The 26,347-nt window shown below is 43.5% G+C and overlaps 2 protein-coding genes across 2 annotated transcripts in view; one reads left to right on the top strand and one right to left on the bottom strand.

The window, feature by feature from the left end:
* Positions 1-26,347, bottom strand: part of LOC8052374 (Golgi-associated plant pathogenesis-related protein 1) — a 119,763-nt gene that overhangs the window by 38,269 nt on the left and 55,147 nt on the right. The window lies entirely within an intron of this gene.
* On the top strand, positions 20,250-21,660 carry LOC115324279. Its single transcript, XM_040212405.3, has one exon. It carries the CDS (start codon positions 20,488-20,490, stop codon positions 21,658-21,660), a length of 1,173 nt encoding a protein of 390 aa, XP_040068339.3. The 5' UTR covers positions 20,250-20,487.

Raw genomic sequence — 26,347 nt, 5'->3', positions numbered from 1 at the left:
TTTTATTTTGAACGAACAAATGTACGTTTAGGGAACATTCTAGAAATAAAAAACATCGCAAACGGCAAGCGTCGCAGATTATTTATTTTCAAGATATTGATGATTGAAACGGCCGAATCGAAAACGGACTTTTTTTTTCAGCTGCCAGGAATCGCACGTTTCGTTTCTCGCTAGCCTGTCAATTCTCGCACGAGTGCTATAAAACGTTTCGGTGAGACTCTGAAACAATATTTCATTACACTTAATGAAATTCAGAAAATATCTAGCATTTTATGATAATTTTTAAAGAAATGTCGAACTACATCTCCCTTAGGTGATATGTGGCATAGTTTGCAATTTCTCACAGGGGACCTAGTTAAGATATGTCAATCATCTTGGTATTACAAGAAACACATCTGGCACGCCCTGAAAAATTCCAATTATAAACGTACATATATAAAATTGGGTATGCGTACGTAGTTTCGCAAGACGTATTGTATCTGCTTTCTCAGAGCTCAAGTCAGAGGTGGAAAAGTATAACAAATATTGCATAAACGGCCGCTGTGCACTTCATATGCCCTATACCGGATACTTGTCGTTGGCACGCTGCTTTGAGAGCTTGCTTCCAGGTAGTCAATGCTCAAATATTTCGGTGAAATTATTATTGCGATTATGGTTTTCATCACCAGCCTCTAATATTGGTTCCTAGCGTTTTTGCGTTGAGCAAGCCACCCCGGGGCGAGCTCATGAACGAGTGTGTAGACGACGAACAGGTTGGTTTAGAACATAAGAAATACTCGAACTGCGATTTTTTCTTAACTTTTGATGTTCTACTACCCCTCAGTTTGCCCTAAAAATATACACATCAAACTTCTAGCAAAACTACGTTCGCATCCCAAATTTCAGATATGTACGTTTGGAATTCCATTGTTCATCTATCATACGAAATAAACCTGTATATAGTATTTTGTTTATCTGAGCAGAAAGAAAGCTTGAATCTCATTTAATGCGTGTTGTAGAACTGCAAGCTTTATGGCTTAGTAGAATAACCTTCACTTGAATTACGCAAAATATTAAATATCTTAGACTTAGGTGTTTAGTAATAATGTTAGATAATTCACCACGTTTATGCCAAAATATTAGCCAAAAAAGCACCCATGCGAGGACTCAGTCGCAAGACACAAAAGACAAGATCAAAACTTGAATTGCGGTAATACAAACAAAATGCTATATTTCTTTTTTTTTATATTTACTGGTAAAGCACAATTATACCTTGCTATTCCTAAACGTGAAGCAAAAAAAACTGTTTTATCAAAGAAAAAGATGCTTCAATTTTATTTGAACATTTATTTTTTCAAATGTATGTAACGGATTTTATTTTGTACATATTATATTTAGTTTGTGCAAATAAAGAAAAAGCTAAGAGTGAGTACTCTGGCGATATCAACTTGCCAAACTTGGCCAAAAATCATTAAAGGGAGATTTTTCGACACTATAAAAATTATTTTAAAAGACAATACGTTTTTTCTTAAGTTTAATATGAATAATTAAATTTACTTTCAGAGTGTCGAAGAAGAGTCCAAGTGCAGTAGTTTGAGCAGTGACAAAATAGCGAGCGGCCAAACGTACGATCTCGGACAGGTGGAAGAAACGTTAGTTATCGCCTCGCCGTCTACAAATGTCAAAAACTTTAAAACAAAAAATCTGCCAATCTTGCCGTTTGCTCTCTTTTTGATTTCAAGAATGGTGCTATATATATATACATATGCTCAAAATTAAACATTCACCCCCCAAACTGTGCTTAAATTGAGATGAAAGCACAATGCCGATAGTTAACTGCGACATCAACATTCGGCTCACTGTCATCTAGTCGTTTAAGCCTACGTTTCCTGTTTCCGGGGTTATTATTATTCAGTAAAAAGTAAAAATCAAATAGTTGCAAATTCGGTTCATTATCAAACTGCGTAGAATAAGATTATTGTGTATCATTGATTCCTAAATTAATCAAATATTTAAATTACATATTCGGCGATTTGTTTTGTACATTAATTGGACGATACGTTTTTAAGAAAAGAACTATCGAAGAACAAATACAGCACAATACCTTGTATAGATGATTAAGTCATTTCTCCGTGTGAAAACTTATAGGAAACACGCGACCTCTCTGATCTCGTTGGAGCGCTATCCTGGCGGCAGCAGCAGAACTGCCCCGTGACGTTATGCTTAATGGAGCACCTCTAGCAGTGAAGGTCACTCGGTTGAGATCTAAGTCGCGGTTGTACCGGGGACAGCGCAACAATTTCTTCGACCAGGTCATCTTCGCTTTTCTTCACGCCATCGCATATCGCGCACAGGGGACACCCGAAATCGTCAGTCATCAAATAACACACTCAGTAGAAAAATGAAATGCCCACTGATGGAGTCATCCACTCACTGACGATTTCGGCGGTCACATGTGCACCTTCGTGCGAAAAGGTAGCGAGAAATTGTTGATTGACCGGCCGGCAAAATTGCTTCGACGTCCCCGGTGCGGCCGCTTTTTTTCGACCTCGGGCTAGTGGCCTCCCCATTGAGCCTAAAGGCCGAAACACGTGAAGGTGTTCCTGTCGGCGTCCGCGTCTCTCCGCGTCAGCGGCAACTGACTGGAAGAGGGAGACCAACCCCGCAAGGACGCGCGCCAGCTCGCGTCGGTTGGGCGCTGTGCAGTGTCGCCAGATCGGCTAGGCCTAAATCATCGGACGACCGCTGACAGCCACCTGTTTACAGTGTATTTGTGCTGCACGAAAAAGTTTACTGAAAGCTGGTACTCGGCGTCAACTATTTTGGGCTACATTGTCAAGGCTAGCGTACACCTTCCACCGACCAACAGAACCCGCCCTGCTGCTAGAGCGCATGGCTTTGTCTTTTTGCGCATCGTTGGCACGCGCTCGCGCAACAAGTTTTGTCACAGTTGAAGCACTGTGAAAGCTAAGCTAGCTTTGGATACGTAGCGCAACATAGTTGACTCCGAGTATGGGCCCCTTTCATCTTAATTTTACGCTAAAGCATGGCGTCCTATATACTGACATTGTCTGGCAGATCGCCACGAGAAGCGGCTGCCGAAATAGAAAAGGTGGAGCGGCAGACAACGAACAAAAAAAAGGAGAGCCACTTGACTGGCGCCCCGCTGCTGCGGGGCGCCGAACACACACTTTTCCCGAGCGAACAAGTGTGTTTCGGGTCCTCTCCCCTTCAAAAGATGTGCGCTGACGTCCAGGTTCCCCTTGAATGGAAGTTTTATATCTGGGGCATATCTGGCCATATCAAACATTATATGAATATATACGGCCTATATAAAGCCTTATCTAGCGTATATACAGCCTTATCTGGAGTGTATACAGCCTTATCTGGAGTATATACACCCTTATCTGGCATATATACAGCCTTATTTGAAGTACATCCTTCGTTACCTGGCGTATGTACAGCTTTATCTCGCGGCCGGTTTTGAATATAAAAAAGTTTAAAAAAAGGTAAAACAGTGCCTTGTTAGCAAACTGCGAATGACTTATTGTTCGCGAGAAAAATATTAGCACAAATAATCCCAAACTTCAGCTTTGGCAAGCTTAAGTTTGGGATTATTTCTGCTAATTTTTACGAAGATTTCAGTGTAGCTTACTTATTTCGAAGTGTTAACATTACGCCCGAATAGACAATTCGCTAAATCCCCCAAGCGCCTCGGCCCGTACTCGAGGAATCATGGGGACGGTGTTCCTTCAGCTTCCTAGTGATCGGCAATTTCGACCAATTCTGTGGTTACACAGTTTTGATTGCAATTCGGAGTCACTCTGAACAAGTGTCGTATAGAACCCAAGTACCTGTCATACCATATTTAAAATTTCTCGCCAATGTCAGTACTGTGCATTCTGTCCAACCTTCAACCTGGATGAGCTGCAGACATATCTCTTACATTATTACCATTCTCGGACAGCTTCAAAGACGCTGATATTAAGTTAAGAACGCTAAAAAAAGCTATAAACAGCTCCGCTGAATCCGAGCTAAATCCCGGTTTTGATTGTTGTGATTTCTCGGCTTTTACGTAAGTAATTCCTGCAAAAACAACAATCACAAGAATGATATTATTGTAAGAGATTTCTGCGGTTCAGCCAGGTTGAAAGATGGATCGCATGCACAGTATCATGAATGCTGCCATTGACGAGAAATTTTAAGTGATATGACAGGTTCTTGAGCTTTATGGTACGCATTTTCAGGGTGACTAGAAATTACACTCGAAACTGTGTAACCATGGAATTGGTCGAAATTGCCAATCACTAGGGAGCTGAAGGATCACCGTTCCCGTGATTCCTCGTCTGCAGACCGGGGTACTTGGGAGAATTGTAGACAATAAAAAGAAATAAAGTGCTGATTTCAGGCTTGAGTCCTTTTGATATGCCTGACGAGATATGGAATTTCCATACTTAGTCAGATCTGGAATTTCCATACCTGGCCAGAAATATCAGACTATATCTGGCATTATGAGGCTATATCTGGCCGATATACCATGTCAGGTTATATGTGGCCAATATTTTATATGGCTATCTTTGAAATCTTCAGATCTAGACAGATATAATATTTTTTGTACGGAAATGGCTCTGTGACGTTCTGTGCTACCAGATCGTCGCACTCCGAATCTGCAACCGGGCACTCTATGGCTCCGTCGTCAAACTGCCAGGCTTTGTGAGTATCGGAGGCTATGCCTCGAGCGACGCGCTCCAACGCTGGGAGACGCAGACGCGGCTCAGAAGCCTAAAAAACGCCTGATGTGGTTGAGGCTTTAACGTCATCGAGCGGTCAAGGCAGTTCTTCGGCTGCCGCTAAAATATGCGCTCCCATGAGAGGGGAATTTACAGAAAGATAACTATGAAAGTAGTTTGCCTGTTCACAAGGAAGCCCTCTCGTTATGACACAAGAATGGCTTAATTAATAGGGGTGTGCCAATAGTGATTTGAAAGGAGTAGCGTAGTGTAACTTTTAACTTCAGCACCGCAACGAAAGCGATTGTCGAGGCTTTCCCTCGTGCCGGTAGAACTATACATGCCGCAGATTTATCTGATTTGAGCCACAACCTGCTTATTCGAATATTTAGTTTCTCCTTAAGAGTTACGTCCGAGTGTAACCAACGCAACGAACCAATCGGGTCGATCAAGATTCTCGGAAAGCGCTCAATCAACCCATGTGCGGTGTTCCTAAGCGTGTGTTACCGCCATCTGATTCAATCAAGAACGAAGAATGCGTCGTGACATCAAGCTTTAGTCAACCAGTTCCTGTTCGTGTTGCTTCTAGCAATTGGCCCCGCTCCAACTTACAATGGCACGGAGTATAATCATTAAAACGATTCCGCCTTTTTATTTTCTGACCTAATGCCAAATATTTTTCGCATTTGAGTCCTGGAGGATTTTGTTTCCTATTTATCATTTCAGCTATCGTTGAGCAATGCTTTTACTTAAGTAGTTGTTTCTTTTGTTCAGGTGACTGATCTCCAAATGTTCAAGGTCATAGGGTAGTCAAAAGTTATTAGACATACACACATAAACACATAAACCAAAAGTGCAAGATCTCGGCGTGTTCATTGCGGTTATTCGCTGTAGTCGATGAGAGCTCACGCGCAGAAAGATGACGAATGTCATGACATTGCGGTTTTTTTTTTCTTTTACTGGAGTTATGTCTCGTAAAATCGATTGCCTCTAACTAACCCTTTCCAGCCTAGTCCGCATCGCAGCACTTTTAACTAAAAATACGATATTCCGGTTGCGAATAACGATTGGATAACTTAAGACGTGCGAACGCACATTTCACATTAATATAACATATTGCGCCTTGAGTAGGCGGGAAGAAATTCAGAACATTGATCACCCATCATTGATGTTTCAAAACACGATACTTACACGCAACCTACGCCACACGCACTCCTCCTCGACAATTCACATAAACAGTCGGGCCCTAGGTATTCAAAGTCTCGGCCTATAAATAGCGAAAGCCAATTTAATATTTCCACTAAATGTTTCGTTTACTAATAACTTTTTTTCTGGCGCAGAGGTAAACAACCAAAACATGACATTCTCAGCCACATTCTTAGCTCTACACGCCACATAAGCCGAAATTGTCGTGTTGCGGCAACACTACTCACCCGATGCCCGATGATTTGGCTTCGAGCTAAAGCTCATGTAGATGTTCTCTCCATACGGGCTCTTTGAACGGTGTCTGAATGTGTCCTTTTTTGCCAAATAGTTCGCCCACTGCTGAGCGTATCGACACAGCTGTTCAAGTAAAATAAATTGTACTGTCATGTGTAATGTTGAGTTGTGAGAGTCCTCATGTAAGGGCACTTCCATTTGATAGATATAATATCCATTTTATTTATTGTTAATACTAAAGTCCCTAAAAGGCTGCCGTATTCTGGCTTTATTTTATTTTTTTACACGAGACATAAGCTGTTGTTTTTTTGGTTTCTCGAAACAAATCTAGCCAGACATATATTTTGTAATGGAAGAACTATTGCTCAAAAATTGTTTGTTTCACTTATTTTTACACACACAAGGTTGCATAATTGACTTACGCACGTTGTATTTTGCCATGGCGCGGAAGACACTGTATTTATTTCATTAATTTGGCCTTTCTATACAGTGTTTTTACTGCTTATAGGTTTTTATTTTAGATTCGTTCTGATGAAGTCGTTTTTTTTTATTCTTTTCTGTGAGACATTGATTTTTTCTGGACTTGCTGAATGATCTGGCCATGAAGGAGGGGGGGGGGATTGCTATCGCCTCATCAGGCATGTCAATACTTTTTGTGATGGCGACCAAGGGCTCTGTATTTCTCGACGGTTGTTTCAATAAACTTTGACTTTGCAAGCAGAAGATTTTCATACAATATTGCTCTATGCCCAATACGCTACACTGAATGTAACGACAACCAGTACTTCGTTGTGGAAGCACTTCCCCAAAATATGCATAGCATGCACGGTGCTCGGAGCACTACAGTCCCGAATGTGCGTGCTTGCTGCGTTCAAGCCAGCCTGGTCGAATGTTCTGCTAAAAGCGGTGAACCTTCCACATACAGATGTGAAATCTAACAAGAATTGTGTGTAATTAAAATTCCTAGCCGTACGAGAGACTAAATGTATAATATTCAATATATGAGCAGCATTGCCATCATTATCCTACCGTCAGCTTGCAAAGGAGATGCCCTATCAAGTTTGCATTTGCCAGAAGCCTTAGTCGGACCCGCAGAGCTCCCCTCGGATCAAATACCAATTTGCCCTTTCAATGATCGTGTGAAACTAGGTGATCAGGCACATTTCTTAATCTGTGTTTTTTTTAAAGTATAGTCCCTTGGCATGGTTTATTGTTGTCGTAAACACTATGGTCGGTCCGCAAAATTTACTATCGGTGCTCAGGTCAATTTGTGTATCTTTTTTTGCAGTAGTATAAATCGGTTACTCTATTGTTAGCGTCACTTATGAATGGTACGTGTTACGTTGCCGATTGAAAAAAAAAACTGCTGCATATATGTTTTAGTTGTAGAGTACAAAGCACAATCGCGTTTCATCATACCTTAGTTATATCAATTAATTCTGCACCCTATCTTCAAAACGAATGCAGTCATTAAGCTTTAGTAAATCCCTTCCTGGTGTAATAAGTAAACAACAAATAAAGCAACAATAATATTCAAAATAATGTGCCACTTCAACCCTCAAATGGACCGGCAAGAATACCGGACATGTCATAGTGTCAGCCCATTTCCATGTTTTCAGCCCATCACCAGTTAATTAAAGATGCTCTATTACAAGTTGCTCAACTAATTTATTAGTATTAATCAAAATGTAAACCTAAGAGTCACTCAATATGTTATTAAAAGATTGTATTAGACTGCATTTCATGCGGTAGTGCAGGTTAAGCCCTCTCAGAGTGTAACTTTATATTTGAGATGTGCGTTTCGTCAATAAATGATGAAAAAAAAACCATATTCACCTCTAAATCTGGAACAACCTTCCGTACTCCGTGTTTCTCTCTGTAGAAGTTGTGCCATTTAATCATCTTTCTATCAAACGCTTCATCGCAAGGAGGAAGATTCTCGGTATTGCCTTTGGACTTCGAACCCTGCATATGTTGGAAGTTGACAGAAAACAAAACAAATTGACACACCCGTCGGTAGGAGCATCGAGTTGTGAAGTGTTTTTCGAGCTTGAAAGGAAACGTTCCATCAACGGCACAGGCCCGTACATAAGTTCTCACTTAGGTGGTTACATCGCAATGGTGAGCTGTCTCAGAGAGAAAGATACATTCACAAAATTCTGACTATATTAGATAGATAACTCAAGCCTCTATGATTTTTTTTTTGTTTTGTTCGCAACGAGGTTGAATCTAGAGATGCGTCATTACGTGGCAAACATTTTTAACTGTCGAAATCAAGGCCCTATCTCTTCATTCATTCATTCATTCATTCATTCATTTTTTTCCTCTGCTCATCAACAGTCATGGTGCAGGCCACTTGATGCACCACCCTTTAAGATATGTCATAACGTAATTAAATATTTATCTTAAACCTCGCTTACACAGCCCTAACAGTGAAGTGCATCGAATTCCACGGCCCACAGTTTGATTATTTAGGAAAATCCCAGACAGATTAGGTGGCAAAGGCATTGCATAATTTAAAACCAGAACTGCAAAATTAATCTTTGATTAACATGACAATAAATTGAAGACCACCGACACTCAAATATTGTACAAATACTAGTATATAATTTATAATATTACTGCAGCTTGGATTCATGCTGAAGAACATTTCTTCGTAATCACGTTATGTTTAGTCATTTTTGGCTGAACACGTGAAGAATGTAGCCGTCTTCGGGCTGTAGATAAATATTTAAAAAAAAACTCTGAAACGAGTATAAGGGCAGACGAAAGGTATCGTATGAAGCCGCTATTTTTATCGGTACCAGGCACACGCGAGCAAACGAGACAATTCAATTCAGTCTCTTTAAGGTCAAGAAAATAATCAGGGTTCTTCAAGGTTTGTCACTACACTAACATAAAGAGGGTCGGCGGTAGGTTTACTTGGGAATCTATCCCTAGAGAGCGTGATGTCAAAAGTTACACAACGTTTCTCTCCGTTTCGTCTCTTTCTACGCTGTCTGCTTTTGATAATTTGATTATCGCTACCTTCAAAAGCCAACAAGTATACAAGAAATTACCTAATAAGTGAATATAGATAAATAATGTGCGCATTAATGATATATAAAACTAAAAGTGGGGTGACCCCGGTAGAAACAGCTCTGCATCGGAAGATAGGAATGCATTGTGCCGCGAGAATTTTTTTAACTCTCCAAAAACAGTCATTTATTTTTTTTTAAAGTGTATAAGCGTCTAATCCCGTTACCGCGGGTACACAGTTAGACTGCAAGTCTAGGTGCGTTCTGAGTAGGGTAATGTCACTGCTTGCAATTCCCGAATGCAGCAAATGTATTATTGCCTGCTGTAATGACCCCCGCTATACAAGGTAGTTTTGCCAGACGGCAATTACACCGTCCGCAGTCATAGCACTCAAACAGATACGGCATGTGACAGGCGTGAAGGATTAATATATGAACGGTATAGACCGAATAACGGGATGAAAACAATAACTCAAAATGCTGTTAAAATTTTTATCAGACATTATCAATACAATAAAGCACTACTTTATAAGGATGGATGAGTGTTAAAGGCTGTACCTTTAAAGGGAAGCTAGGGAGCTTCTTGGAAAAAATTAGTTAGAAGTGAATTCTAGTGTATTTTTACCCCGTGAACCCGAATACCCAAACCATTTGCTGCGTAAGTATTGTTAAACGCGAGAAAAACGCGAAAGACAGTCGCTGTCCGTGACGTCATCGACGGCTCTTTTGGCTGCCCAAGGCTAGGAAGGCGGGGCTTCAGCCCTATTTTGAAATTGCTCTTGCGGCTCTCCGGCGCGTCGCATTGAAATATAATTTTGATATCTGTTATTCTAAAGGCCAAATGAACGCAATTCATGCGTTTTTTCTCAAATGTAGAAGTGCCCCATCTTCCCTTTAAGGACGGGCGGTCGCTTGCGCCACTTAGCCTAGAAATTGAAAACCAAAATTGTGATGTCTTTCCTTGGTCAATTTCCTTACCCTCTGCAATTTGGTAACTATCACCACGTGATGTGGCATATCACCGGGATGACCATGGGGGGACCGGACAAAAAAAAAATCTTCACCCCCGCCTCTTCCTTCCGGCAAAGGAGTCGCCGATTCTTCTCTTGTCAAACCTACTAGGCCTCACCCCGGCACCGGACCCACTGGGAAACAGGGTGGAGACTTTGGGCCGGAGCCACGCTGGAGGAAGTCCCAATTTTCCTCTGTCTTGCCTGTTCCCAGCTTTATCAGTTAAGTGTGCATCATTCAATTCTCCCTAGATAATTTTCATCAGTCTTCGAATCTCCGCTTTCTTATTAAAATACCCCTATCCATTCTTCCATTCTCGTCTGCAATCCCCAGCGCTCCGGCTAAAACAGTCGCCCGCTCGGGGAGGGCGGGAGCAAGCCATGGGCACCTCAATACCACATGTTCTATTGTCCCGTCTTCCCGTCGGCGTACGGCACACCGAGTATCCATTTCTTCATACTTTGTTTTATATGTCCTAGTCCTATATACTCCCGTTGTGGACGCGAAACACAATGAGCTCCCCCGTGAATTATCATGGCAATGTTTTTATAGCGCAGCTCCTAGGCGCCCCTTTTCGGCTCGAGCGGCGTCGCCGTCGCCGTCGGCACAACCGCACGGTGCATTATGGGAGGCTTAAAGTTACTGGTGACGTCACTGATGACGTCATCAGTGACGATGACGATGATGATGACGTCACGTGACGTCACACGCGACGTCACAAGGACTACCAGTGTCGTCACATTGACGTCATCGTCACTGATGACGTCATCAGTGACGTCACGTTGACGTCTCTAGCGAAAAACAAATCCCCGCTCAATATAGCAGAAAAAGTTTCCGCAAAATGTAGCGGAAAATGTTTCCCTTTAAATCTAGCGGCAAAAATTTCACCGCTAAATTTATCTGCAAAAAGGTCTCCGCTAAACTTAGCGGCAAAAATTTTCCCCCTTACCGCAAAAAAAAATTCCGCTTAAGTTCCTCGCTAAATTTAGCGGACCGAATTTCCCCGCTTAATTTAGCGGAAAAAAATTCCCGGCTGAATCTAGTGGAAAAAATTCTCCGCTAAAGTTAGGGGAAAAATTGCCCCGCTAAATTCCTGCCAAATTTACACGCCACGCTCTCACCAAGGATGTGCATTTTCTCCGACTTGCGTTAAGCACACGTCGATCCACACCCATGTTAGTAGTGGAGGACTTTCCACCTTCTCCCCTCAGTACCCTTCCCTCCTCCTTCTCAAGAGCTGTGCTCTAATTTGGCGTTACAGGGGATTGTAAACGTTTTTTTTTTTTTGTTTTGTTTTGTTTTTTCACATTTCAATGTTTTTCTTATATCTCTATTTAAAGCTAATTAATTTTTCCTCCATACTTTCCTCCCACATTTTTATCTCCGCTTTTTTTCCTATCTTTTTCACGGAGGTAGTCTGCTCTGCACTAGCACTTAACTCTTGGTATTTGAATTTCGGTTTTCGGCTTCGGTTTGTTTACTTAGTGTTCAAACTTTTCGTGTACAGATCCTTATATACCTTTCTCGCGCATCGTTATCTTCAATTGTGTCTAGCCTTTGTTAGAATTTCAGCTTACTAATCGCCCCTCTAGCCTCGAAAGATGCCCCGCCCATGTCTTCCTGCACCCTCTCATTTGGTGTATTCCCATGCGCACCCAGTTGCTGTCTGCCCACGTTCCTCTGGCGAGTCTCTAAGGTCGACTGGACCTCACCTTTGATGCATAGTACCGCATTGCCAAACGACAACCTAGGCACCAGGGCTTCTTTCCATATTCCCCCAACAATTTCATGCATATAGAAATTCCACAGTGCCCTATGCTTTATAATTGCTGCATTCCTTTTTCTTTCTTTAGCATATTTTCTTCCTGATCTTTTAAGTGTCGTTTTCCATCTTTCAGCCATACTCCTAGGTGTTTATACTTTTCTACGTGTCCTATTAGAACGTCTAGAATTTCATCGTTATAAACGGTCATTCCCACTTGTCGCTACTGAATTTTAGGCCCAGACAGTTTTCTTCCTCTCCACAGATCTTAATCAGCTCCGGTAACCTAAACCGACTATCTGCTAACACTACAATATCGTTTGCGTACCACATTCCAGGTATAACTTTGTTTACTTCTCCCCCTCTCTCTCCATATATGGCATATGAAAACCTAAATTGCACACTTTTAATTTATTTTCCATTCTACTACAGCAGGTCATAAAAAGGAGAGGTGATGGGGAACGACCCTGCCAAATATTCAAACAAAGCCCTGCCACGTGATATCGCAAAAACAGAACTATAATCTGACTTGCTCTCACTATAGTTATTTATATCTGTATTTACTATCCCATGCACACATAATCTCGTGAAAAGCAAAGAACAAAAACGAAGCTTAGCTTCGGGGATTCGTGGAGCTACCAAAAACACTTCCGACCAGTTTGAGGGCTAAATCATCCTTATTACTTTTTTTTTTCATGCTAAGTATTCTACGTATTTGCACCTGATGAGTGCTGAAGACCATAGCGCATTGAACACAATTATATTTTTATTTTGAGTGTCCCCCTCTCTAGCTGTTTCTCGGAGAAAATCTCGCTGTAGCGTTATGCATTTCATATATACCGCTGTTCCTTCAAGTTTCATGATGTTACTAATCTGAAAAGTAAGCATCCACTCAACCTTCCTCCTTTAGCGGCATAATAAGGTTCAATACCGGCGGTCTAGGAAAATTATGCAAGGAAATCAACCAGCAGTAGTGGCAACCTGAGCGGATCACACTCAAAAACACCATCGATGCGAAAAATCAAGTTGTATTTATAAGCCCCTTGCAAACAATTGTTCAGAATGTATTATTCTTCATTCTCTTTATTTTTTTACTTTTAGTTGTCTAGTATACTTCTTTATTTTTATTTTTTTATTTTTTTACATACACGTCAGAATCGTTTTTTCTTACAAGTGTTAGACTCTCGTAACTTAGGGAAGACTGCGACTCCCACACACCAATGATCATTTGCTTATCTAGGGCTTTTTTGACTCGCACCTTACGATAGTTCCTATAATGTTGCTTCCACAAATAATCATCGTCTTTCGGCTCAAGGTATTATTATCCCCAATCGGGATTTATGTTAAACAACTTTCTACGCGTCGTTTATGGAAATTTAATATTCGGTAGGCGTTCTTGATCTTTGATTTTTGACACACATCTTCAGATATATTTTAGTATAGCTTTTGCTGAACTACGACTTAAGAATTCGAGCAAGTCCTAGCAGTGCAGGTGCCGTTCGGACATTATTGTGCCTTTGATTCAACTCCTGCTGCTCACCCTTCTACGACCAGACGGTCCAACCTGAGGTTTATCATCATCATCCTCATCATCACCCGGCCCTTTTCCACCCGGACTTCCTCTTCCTCCACCAAATCCTTCATGTCCTCCTGCAAAAGTTGGTCTGCGGTTCTTACCTCAGGTGACTGAAAACACGCTGGCCGTAGAGACACCACAGATACTAGGCATGTACCTCTAAAATAAGTTTCGATTCTCTTTAAAAGGTGCAAGAAATGTTCAAATTTTTCTTCGGTATGTAGTAGAGGTTATGTATGTACTGAGCAAGTTCTAACCACTATCCTCGTTCGCCAACTTTCAATTTAATCAGTGGCAGTGGTGTCGCCGTCTTATATAGTCGTGAAAAGAAAAACGGCAAACATAGTTGCACGGGTGGTGCGAATCTTTCGACAGCGAGATAAATTATGCTTTGAATAGTATCGACTTGTGTCCTTGCTCTGGAACGCGCAGGCATTCTAAGAAATGCCCTGCGCGTCTACTTACCCACAAACACTAAAAAAGAGCCAATCTCTGCGATCTACGAAATCAGCTCAGGGAACGAAAAGGCGGAACATCCTTCTAGACCTAAAAATGAAGTCTGCGCTGTGTCATTGTGCAATGCAAAGCGTCATGCTTGCATTGCTTAATGCCACAGCGCACACTTAATTTTGAGATCTAAACGGATGTTCCCCCTCATCATTTGCTGAGCAGATTTGTTAGATCTGAGATTGGCTCTTCGAGTGTTCTGAGCGTAAGCAGACGCGCAGGCATTTCTTAGAGCGCGGTTAAATGCTTTAATCCATAATTTACATTTAAAAAAATAAACTCAATACTTTTTTTTGCTTTTGTTGCGTAATTGGTAAAGAGCGCACTACACAATTTTGATTATGAATCAACCTCGATGAGTATCGGGGTTGATTTATAGTCAACCTCAATACAGGTCGAGGTTGAATAATGTTGAACATGTTCAAGGACCCTCACACTCATAGATGATTACTTCAGCTGCATGACGCTAAGAGGTTCGTGGATATTCTCCAGCAAGAGCGACCTCGTTTGATTGTTCACAATAGTCTCTGTTGCGCTAAACGAACGCTCGAGCGGCATTCAAGTGGTGGGCATTTCTAACTCCTGAATACTTTTTAGGAGTAAGAAATCTTACCCCTACAGTTTATTTTGGGCTAAATTGTGACTTAACATTCGCCCATAATACAGGTGTACTCGCCCACGTTTTCGTGGTGAAAGTGGAAAATGTTGACTTTACTTTGGTTCGTAAACAATTCACCGATTCACCGGTTAAGAAAATTGATCGCGATTGAATCCGTAATCGATTAGTCGGTAGGTTAATAGATCAACTGCCCAGCACTAACCCGAAGTCTTGAACGTGCATTGCGCAATAGTGATACAGCAACAGCAAGAAAAGCGGCTGGCGCCTTCGCGTACCGTAGCCGCCCTCGCCGAGTTCGACTGGGTGAAACACCAACGCCTTCTACACGAATTTTAACCTGAAGAAAAAAAGGGACGATTATTCGTGCGCTGCACGAAGTAGCTCTTAGAATATTCGGTTGTGGGAGAAATAAACTATGCTTTTGGTGTTTGAAAAGTGTACGTCTTCATAAATTAACGGCAAGCTAACTTAAAATGCACCCATACATATTTTACTTCACCACATAAAGGAGCCAATCAGTAATGCTCCGCCAGAAGCCGGACTTTTGTTTGTACGAGATCCTTAATGTGAATATGATTATAGACAGTAAGGCTTTAGAGCGGGATTTTATTACGTCACCTACTAAGGCTCAAAGCGGGGCACACATTAGACGCGAGTGCTGCGTCGGCGTGTAAATGGGACTCTTCTTTCTGACTGATGGATTACGAGGACAAGCTGAAGCCTGACGCCGCCCTCGTGTTCAATGTGTGTCCAGCGCTGGCCTGAGAGAGGGGACGCAGAAAATCAAGCAGTACGGCCTTGCTATGCTTTGGAAGTGCTGATCCAGCTGGTCACATCTTCCTTCTCTCTCAGGCGGTCAGCTGGCCTTGGTATTGATTTCAGTGAGTTTTGCTAGGTTTAGTCGCGCGACAACTACTGTGCGAATTCGGTATCTGTTTGAAAAGACCAGGATATAAGTACGCAGCATACCCAGCTACGTGAGAAACAAAATGCGTCAATGAAATTGAAATCAACTCCCCACGTCCAGCGTCAAAAATTAATAGTCAAGTTCGTTTTCAAAGTACTGCATCACGACTATCGCAAAAATGTATCGTGACTGCTTTTACCTGCAGTTTAATATCTTAATTTGTTCCAGGTTTCTTCGTTAATGCCTTAAACCCCTGAAGACACAAATAAACAAATTAAATAAATCAATGCGGAAATAGGTTTTGATCTTCTAAGAGAACTTTTAAACATTGTTCCTTTAGGCGTGAAAATATTTTGAAACCAAAGAACGCTTGAGAAAAATTAGTGTCTTCCAAATAACATATTTAACCTCGGGAGATGTTAGCAAAAACATATTTGATGTAATTAGAGCTCTAAAGAACAGACATCGACAAATTACAGTTTTCCTTCTTGCTTCTATCTGGCACTACTCTAATGTGGATATATCAGCTTCTCGACCCTTGTAAACGGGTGTCATGCAAGTTAATAAATATCAAGAAAAGAAGTTTTTTATCGCGCTCATCTGAGACATATTAAGGAGCTCAAGTGTCAGCGATACCGGAGCTAAAATGAAAAGCGCACTGAAAAAGCCTCAGTATGCGACGCTCTTTGTAGCACGACCTTTACAACGACCTCTCAGACTAAGAGACGTAGCACCACTTCCAAATCGGAACGCGACTACTCACTATTTGAAGCTTAGCAAGACTTGTTGCTGGGCTATTTGGTTCCTGGTACAGAGCAAACTTGTATACGAAAACACAGAGGACGAACACGAAGGAGTGGTCAAGGACAAGCGCCGCTTTCAACTAGTTCTATTCGCGGCGGAACATTCATAGGGATCATGCCCAGCATTCTATAAAGGAAGGCAAAAGATAGGAAATAAGAAGCAAGAGAAATGCCGGGCCTGCAAAAATCAACCAAGATACAGTTCATACAGTATTTTTACACGGGATTTCTCTCTTCACTTTTTATGTTCTTTTATCTTTTTAAAACTAGTTCAAAGTCGCGATTGACCTCGTCCACTCCGTGTTCGTCCTTTGTGTTTGTAGATAAAGGCTTAAGCCTTTATCTACAAACACACTTACAAACACACTTAAGCCTTTATCTACAAACACACTTAACACACAAACACAAATCCCGTGTAAAAATACTGTATGAACTGTATCTTGGTTGATTTTTGCAGGCCCGGCATTTCTCTTGCTTCTTATTTCCTATCTTTTGCCTTCCTTTATAGAATGCTGGGCATGATCCCTATACTCAGTCACTTTTTCATGCCGCGACAAAATCTAACGTAGCTTTGCGTGTGCTTGTGCGCGTGCGCGTGTGCGTGCGTTGTGTGTGTGTGTGTGGGCGTGAGCGTCTGTGTGTGTGTATGTTTAACTCCTTTTGTTAGTTCCGGTATCGTTTATTCCAACGGACGAAGCTCTTTAATAACATGACGCTGCATTTTTGTCTTAAGTCTCGAAACTGCTCTCGCCTAGCTTGACGACCGCGAACAAATTTCTAATTGAAATGCGACAGCTGAAACATTTATAAACATTATTTTGAAATGAAATCAAAAGGCAACTTCGCATCATTTTTGGTTTTGAAAAAAACAATGCAGTCCTCTTCAGTATCACCTAGAAAGACCACACGCCAAATATTATGACGCAGTTTTTTCTAAACGTTTCTTAAACGGTCCGGCAAACGTCGCAACCCGCCAGGTTGCCAAAACCGGCTGACTCGAGCGGGCGAATTCAGGCGCAACCAACAGAGCAGTCAAGGTAACGGCATGGGCCAACACCTTCTAGATAGCTTTCAAGCCTGCGCGCCACGTGACATGACGTCACATCCCGGAGGCCTGCACGGGCGCTGATTGGATGCGAGTGCCGCGTCTGCCTTCGCGTGGGACTATGATAGGAATCGAGTCCCACGCGAACGCTGACGCGGCACTCGCATCCAATCAGCGTCCGTGCAGGCTTTCGGGACGTGATGTCATGTCACGTGGCGCGCAGGCTTGAAAGCTATCTAGGAGGTGTTGCATGGGCGTAGCCAACATTGAGCTAAACGTCATCACCATTGCTTCCTTTTGTTTCGTTTTATTTCTGCGGGCGAGCGTAGCGGATGACGTCAGCAACGTTTCCTCTCGGCGCTCAGCAATGTCCACATGGCTGGCGTAATGCGCCTGCGCAGCGCGCTTTGGGTAGCCGTCCGGCCGCCCGCCGTGGTCCCGCCGTCTTCCGCGTCACAACCGCCGTCGTCGTCTGACCGTTTGTGATTATTGTCTCTCGGAGTTTCGTCCACACTACGGACACTACGTGCGCAGATATATGCCGCAGTAGTGTAGACGTCGTCGATTGTCGTAGACAGCAAAGCGTGGCGAAGAGTGGGGTGCAGACGACACCTGCGACTGGCACACGCCCACCCTAATCCCGTCCGTCGTTGCGTAGAGGATCACGTGACATCTCGTACCACGTGACGGCCGTCTTCTTGGCGGCTCGAGGCCAATGTCGCCGCACGGAGCCGAAGTTTCAGTTTCGATTTCCGCTCGTGTGTAAAATTATATTTAAAAATAGATATTAAATTTTTCGCGAAGCAAACGACGTAGTGTCTTTTATTAGGGCTTTTCAATGTGGAATCACTCATTATCCCGAAATCTTCGGAATCGAGCGGAGTTTCCCTTTAAAAAGGGGGGATGGTACGTGAAAACAACCCAAAAATTGTTCTTTTGATATTAGAACCCGAAAATTCTGCACTTCATAGAGAACATATTTTCCAAGCGGCGAGCTCCTAGTAGCACCAGAAGAAGTAATTTAAAAACGGTGTCATCAATTGACTACCCTAACTTAAAAGTAGGTGTGGGTTTAGGAAGCTTTGTTTATATTGCAACTCTCGTTGAAAAAACGATGCATCTGGAAATAAAAGCTGTTTTTAATTAATACTATTGACAACGCACCATGAAAAATGTCTTCTTCTTTTTCGGTAGTTCGGATTATTCCCGCAAATGGCACTGCTAGCGGTATACTGAAAGACATCTCTTTTTCTCAACGCTGTTCAGCCTTTTTGAGCAATGCGTTCGCAAGTTGTTGAAACTTTGGAAGATTTTAGACTACTTTTTTTGCTCGCCGACTACGTTGAGAGGACAGCGATGCCTCGCTTTTGTTCAAATCTGAAAAATAAGCGCAAGTTTAGCGGAAATCGGTACGTGAAAAAGAACGAGCAATGTCGTCAGCCCACGATTGCAAGTGCAAACTCCGTGTAAATAGGGGGCATTGTGCACGATATTTCTTTTGCCGTCGCTGGTGCTGAATCTAGTGGACATCGCTTGATAGACATTACTCTTTTTGAAGAGTTCCTCACACAAGTTGCGGCCTGCAAGGAGTATGAAAAGGGCACCTTTCAACTTGCAGAGGCCTTGGGAAAGCGCAGTGGTTTCGTGTTAGTTATCACTTTAATCTGTGACTTTTGTGGCAAGAAGAGCGCGCTGCAAACCTTGGCCCTTGTTAGAGGTGCGCCTACAGTGAATCTAAGGTTTTCGTACGCGCTGCGCTTTATTAGGAAAGGTAGAGAAAGTCGTGCACTCCTTTGTGCTCTGATGAACATGCCTCCCCCATTAACAAAGATGATGACTTCAACAAGAAACTTCTGGAGGCCACGTAAAAGACTGTATAAAAAAAACATGCAGGCAGCGGCAGCAGAAGCGAAGGCGCTAGCGGGTGATGAGAGCATTGCTCCGACTGTTGACGGTAGCTGGATGAAGAGAGGGCATTCGCCGCTCCATGGTGTTGTAACAGCTATTTCTGCTGACATGGGGAAAGTTTTGGGGTGTGAAACTGAGAGCAAGTTTTGTCTTCTTTGTGCCAGGATCCAGCACACTGATGAAAACAGGCATCTCTGCAACCTCACGCACACTGGTTCGAGTGGAACTATGGAAGCCAGTGGCGCAATGAAGATTTTCACTCGCTCTTTCGAGACCCGTGGGCTGAATACACGTCATACATTGGAAACGGTAACAGCAAAGTTTTCTTGGTGTTAGGGACGCGAAACCCTGCGACAGTGATGTAGAAAAATACGAATGCATCGGTTATGCGCAGAAAAGAATGGGGACAAGGCTTCGCAACATCAATCAAAAAGTGCCTGAAAGGTGAGACAGTGGCTGATGGTAAGGCTATTAGTGGCAAGCGACGTCTGACTGAGAAGGATATGGATTCACTCCAGTATTACGAAGCAAGAGCCATACGAGAGAATACTCATAGCCTTGAAGCGATTAGAAAAGCGGTGTGGACTATTTATTTCCACAAGCTCTCCACTGATGAAGATCCCAAATACGGCCTGTGCCCACCAGGGGAATCTTCATGGTGTGGCTACAACCGCAGTCTCGCGCTCGGATCTGCAGAACCCTACCAACACAGGAACTCTCTTCCGGAAGGTATGATGACCAGCATCAAGCCAGCTTTTTAAGCGCTTGCAGCACCGGAGCTTCTACGAAAGTGCCTTCATGAGTGAACGCAGAAGGTGGGCTCGGTGGCTGTGCCACAACACGGTCCATTAACCCGCTGTCCTACACCATGCAGGTCCTTACCTCGTTCATCACCCTCGTCATGGTTCCAGCCTTCCTGAATGATACCTGTATTATCGCCACGGAAAGTACGCCCCTTCGCCACGCGCACGGCTCGAGAGATTGGCAGTCATCAACAGCAAACGCGCCGCTAAACCTTGTGGCGCTGTCATCTGATCCGTGGATCCCCAGTTCATCGTGGGAAGCACCATCGTCATCGACGTCAACAGATGCGCCAGTCATAAAAGAACAACATCCGGCGACTGCACTCTGTGGGCTCGGTGGCTGTGCCACAACACGGTCCATTAACCCGCTGTCCTACACCATGCAGGTCCTTACCTCGTTCATCACCCTCGTCATGGTTCCAGCCTTCCTGAATGATACCTGGATTATCGCCACGGAAAGTACGCCCCTTCGCCACGCGCACGGCTCGAGAGATTGGCAGTCATCAACAGCAAACGCGCCGCTAAACCTTGTGGCGCTGTCATCTGATCCGTGGATCCCCAGTTCATCGTGGGAAGCACCATCGTCATCGACGTCAACAGATGCGCCAGTCATAAAAGAACAACATCCGGCGACTGCACTCTGTGGGCTCGGTGGCTGTGCCACAACACGGTCCATTAACCCGCTGTCCTACACCATGCAGGTTAGTCTGTCATACGTTAGCTCGTCTAAGAAATCGAGCAACTATCTTTTAGTACAGCTGCCGAGCCTGCAGTGTTGCATTGCCGATGCTAGAGAATGTGCTCAAGTCATCCGCCGCTTACTGATGTTGTCTGGAGATGTAGAGACTAATCCGGGTCCTGTTACCTCAAGTGAAATCCTAAGCGAATTGCAGAAGCTGTTTGCAGGTCAAACTAAACTCATCGAGGAGGTAAAGGGCCTAAAAAGTCAGCTGCAGATAACCGATAGGACCATATCGGACCTAGGCAGGCGGATGACTGACCTGGAGGGTCATTACCAAGGCCTTTCCACGCTACGTGCTGAGGTGGAGGCCACGGTGACCAGGGCCGCCCACGCGGCTCGTCAGGTCTCTGACCTTGAGGCCCGTGTGGACGACACTGAAAATCGATCCCGACGAAAGAATCTAATATTTTATGGTGTGCCCGATCCCTCACCTACAGAGACTTTTGCCCAGTCCGAACAAAGAATCATTCGCCTTTGCTCTGAACTTTTTGAGGTAACATTAGACTCGAAAGAAATAGAACGTGCCCACCGCCTCGGGCGTCATTCGATCGAGCGTCCACGAACAATAATAGTGAACTTCTCCTTTTTCAAAACTAAAGAAGCGATCCTTTCGAATGGCCGTAAACTAAAAGGTACTAACTTCAGCATGGGCGAAGATTTTTCCCGCTCAGTTCGCAACGCACGGAAGCACCTCCTTGCCTTTGCTAGAAGCAAATCTGCTCCCTTTTCTTTGCGCTACAAAACACTGCTCATCGGCTCAAAACGTTACGTTTTCGATGAATCATGCCAATCAGTCAAAGAAATCTCATAGCAATCGCACCGTCAACAGAAAAATACAACACGCCCCCAACGTGCCCCTCGAACTAATCTTTCTTTTTCGGTGATCTTTACTAACATACGCAGCTTTCTTCCGAAGCGCGAACTCGTATCTGGCGTTGTATTATCTTCTGAATGCAATGTACTTGTGCTCACTGAAACTTGGCTAACCAGTGATGTTACTGACTCCGAAGTTTTAGCGTACCTGCCAAATTTCCGTCTCTTTCGTAATGATCGCAAAGGTACTCGCGGGGGAGGTGTTCTCATTGCCGTAAACCATCAAATACCATGCACTACTATTAACACTTCATCCGACCTGGAAATACTCTGGCTCATCTGTCATGCCGCTCCTGAAACAGTGCTGTTGGGTGTCTGTTACAGGCCGCCGCATAATAGTCCCGATTTTCCGGGGCAGCTTAACGATATGCTGTGCCACCTCAATGCAAAACATCACAATGCCCACATACTTCTTTTTGGCGATTTTAATTACCCATATGTCGATTGGGCTAACCTGGCGCCTACAACAACCAGCAACGCAGAAACGAGAGAATTTATCGATGTTTGCCTCAATTTTAACCTGTCCCAAATATTAACTGAGCCAACACGTGTCACGCAAGAGACTGCAAGTCTCTTGGACCTAATATTAACCAACCGTCCTGACAGTATGTCGTCAATTACTTACCTACGGGAAATTAGTGACCATAAGGTCATTCACGCTGATTTTATGTTTTCGCCGACGTTGCCCCCTTCTCAAAATAAAACAATTCGCCTCTACAACAAAGGAAATTATGAAGCGATAAATAACCATTTAACCAATTTTTTTACTGACTTTGAGGCTGCTTATCAAAGTCGTTCCATCCATGAAAATTGGGTACTACTCAAGAACAAGTTTAACGAATTAATAAATACATTTATTCCTAAAATCAGTTTTCGTGTTAGCCGACAGAAGCCATGGTTCACTAAAACCCTTAAGAGGCTGGAAAATAAAAAAAAGCGTCTTTTTCGCTCTGCGAAGTCAAAACCAAACCCATGCGCGTGGGAAAGGTACTACGAGGCCGAAGAAACATATTTAAACGCGATCATTGAAGCCAAGCGCTCATTTTTCCTTATTGACTTACCAAACATATTAATCAATAACCCAAGAAAGTTCTGGCAGGTCATAAACCCTCAGCAGACTCCCGGTTTAACTCTTGCCGATGAATCGGGGAATGTGCTTAGCGATAGTGAGTGCGCTAACATGTTTAATATCGCGTTCTCATCAGTGTTTACTCAAGAGCCCGACGCACCACTCCCACCCGTAATCGTAACTATTGAATCGGAAATGCACCCCATCTCATTTTCCACTGCCGGTATTTCGTCTATTATTGATAACATCAAGTTGTCATCATCAGCGGGCGTCGACGAAATCACCTCGAAATTTTTGAAGAATTGTAACCATGTATGTTCATCATTCTTCTCACTTATGTTCTCGCAGTCACTTTTCACAGGCGGCATTCCAGATGACTGGAAGGCGGGGAAGGTCGTTCCCGTTTTCAAATCAGGCTACAAGGACTATCCATTAAATTATCGACCCATTTCCTTAACAAGCGTACCCTGCAAAATCATGGAACACGTCATTTATACCCACGTTATGAACTTCCTGGACTCTAACCAATTCTTTCACTCTTCTCAGCACGGGTTTCGCAGGAACTTCTCCTGCGAAACTCAACTAGCTCTCTTTCTCCACGACTTGCATACCTATCTCGACTCTAACTGCCAAACTGACGCTATCTTCCTGGACTTTGCAAAAGCCTTCGACAAAGTACCTCATAGACGCTTGCTACTAAAACTTTCTCGGCTAGGATTAGACCCTGACGTCTTGAAATGGATACAGGAATTTTTGACTAATCGCTCTCAGTCCGTCCTCGTTAATAACCAGTCCTCCAACTGCCTACCAGTATCATCAGGTGTTCCCCAGGGCTCCGCCTTGGGCCCACTGCTATTCCTCATATATATTAACGATTTACCCTTACACGTTACTTGCCAAATCCGTATGTTTGCCGATGACTGCGTTATTTACCAACCAGTTACTAACATTTCTGACCAAATCAATCTACAGGAAAACCTCAACCGCATCCAGGAATGGTGCGACCACTGGCTCATGTCACTTAATCCTAAAAAATGCAAACTCATGTCCTTTCATCGCCGAACCAACCCTTTCCTTTTCCCCTATTCAATTGCTAACACTCCCGTCGAACTAGTACAGTCCTATAAATATCTTGGTGTCACCTTAGGTTGCGACCTATCATGGCGCGCACATGTCACTAACATTATCTCATCAGCAAATAAAAGTTTAGGATTTCTAAAACGCCATCTACGTACCGCTCCTCAAAGCATAAAACTGCTAGCATACAAATCACTCGTAAGGTCAAAGCTGGAATACGCATCCCCCATCTGGAGCCCGCACCAAGCCTATCTCAGTTATGCACTCGAACAGGTTCAGAACCGCGCCACCAGATTCATCCACTCATCTTACTCGTACAAAGTTAGTATCTCATCCTTAAAAGCTGAATCTGGCCTTTTAGACCTCTCCTCTCGTCGCCAAACTGCTAGCTTATGTCTATTTCACAAGTTTTTCTATTCTCCGCTCCATCACGCGCCCTACATTGTACCCCACGCCCGCATCTCTCTCCGAACAGGTCACCCATTGCAGGTCACCCGTCACCGCACTCGAACTGCCACTTTTTTCAATTCCTTCTTCCCCCGTACTGCAACAGACTGGAACGGCCTTCCCGGCGATGTTGCTACGATCACCTGCCCATTAAGGTTTGCTAAAGCTGTGTCAACCATCAATCCAACGTAACAACCTATTGTTCAAGTTATTGTTTTTTTATATTCTCCCACCCCTTATGTAATACCCCTCCCGAAGGGGTCTTTAAGGAAATAAAGTGAAGTGAAAGTGAAGTGAAGCTAACGAGCCCTTAATAACCTGACCTAGTACAGGTGCCCATAGACAACATTTGTGGGCGCATGCACAGTAGAAGCTGCTGTGTATGACCCTGTTAGCTTTTATAACAATGGCAACTAAGCAAGGAAGCAAGTGCTTGTGGCTATAGGCATCACACCTGGAGTGTTTTGTAATGTGGCCCTGAACAGGATGGACAACGCCCGAGTAGTCAAGAGTGGCTCTCGGATCGCTGCTCAGAGCAAGCGAATATAGAAGGTCAAGGCAAGTGCCAGAAAAGTTTTCGCAAACAAATCTGAGGCAAATAATACTGAAGACTACGTCCCAGGTGTATTTTAGGCTGGGCGTTGAACAAGTAAACTTTCAAAGGGGATTTTTGAAAGACACGGTTTTGGCTGTATAAGGAATATTTTCTCAGCAACAAATAAACCTTTTATTGCACTATTTTCCTCATTTCTTGCTACATAACCTGTGCATCTACTGAACTAAAAAAGATAATATTTGCACGAAAACTTTATTTTTATTTACAAGTTCCTCTAGGCAGAAAGCAGTTAAAGGCCGCTGTACAAACGGGACGTTCTGCAGGGAAGAACCTTCTCTCCCGAAGCTGGGGGACGGGGAGGGAAAGGGCCAGCGTTGGATGGAAAGAGCGACTAGAGAATGGGATTACCCTCGGGGCCAGCCATCCTCTCGAGGAGTGGGGACGAAACAAAGCTGCCGTGGGGGTTCCGGCTACCAGGTGGAAGAAAGATAAGCTTGTCAAACGGCGACCTCGAAAGCGAGGACGGGTACGCCACAGAATTTGCAAATAGCTGCTTGACTAGCTGGACGACCTAGGGTGCCTCAATGACTTTCTGTTTAGAGTGATGCCACCCTTTGTAGTACCCGATGCCGACAGCACGCGCTCACGGGGAAAATACAAAGAAATCGACGAAAACAAAATGTCGCCATAGCACAGTCAGCGCCGCAGACGCGTGCAGTGACACGCTCTTTCACGCACTTCTGAACAAAAAATAAATGTAAAGGTGGGAACAAAATGGCCAGATGTCTCGACCCTAAGCAAAGCGCACATGAAGGCACCCTAGGACGACCCAGTGCAGTCTACTGGCTCTAGATTCTAGAAGGTGATTCGGATGAAGAAAACTCGTTTTGCTTCAAAACTCTAAAAGCATTCTGGAACGTGAACTCTTGCCACAAATAAAGATAACACATGCATGAAAAGCTACGAAGGCACTTAAGCTTTCTTCTATGATGTGAGAATGCGTGAGCATTACAGGCAGGGTTATGTTGGCACAACTTGCAATAAAGAAAGAAAAAAAAAGTTATGCGCGCTAGTTGCACGATCAAGAGGGCCTAGCTTCAAAACCGGGCAGTGGGTGGTTTTTTCTTGTGTTCTTTTTTATTTCGTTTATTTCTTTTTTTGTTAGGTCACGTGACAAAAAAAAATCACATGAAGAGAATTTTTTTTTTTTCGTTCACGTCACGAGAGATTTTTTATTCTTATTTCTCCTTTAATTCTGTCTCTTTTTTTTCCACTTTTTTTTCGGTTCACGCGCCCTTTCGCAAAACTCTTTGCACCTATTTCGCGTTACTTTGGGGTTGGCCAAATCATTTTATTTATGGCAGGGAATTCTGCCGTACGTATCATATGTTACTATTACCCAGCCCTGGCTTGCTATTCGCATAAAGAATTTCGTCCGGCAACCAGTTTGGGAATAACGAGGCCAAACTTGGAGTT

The sequence above is a fragment of the Ixodes scapularis genome, unplaced genomic scaffold, assembly GCF_016920785.2.
Source record: "Ixodes scapularis isolate PalLabHiFi unplaced genomic scaffold, ASM1692078v2 PGA_scaffold3__209_contigs__length_174095766, whole genome shotgun sequence".
Lineage (NCBI taxonomy): Eukaryota > Metazoa > Arthropoda > Arachnida > Ixodida > Ixodidae > Ixodes > Ixodes scapularis.
Note: the sequence above shows the minus strand (reverse complement) of the source record. Positions and strands in the feature narration are given on the sequence as shown.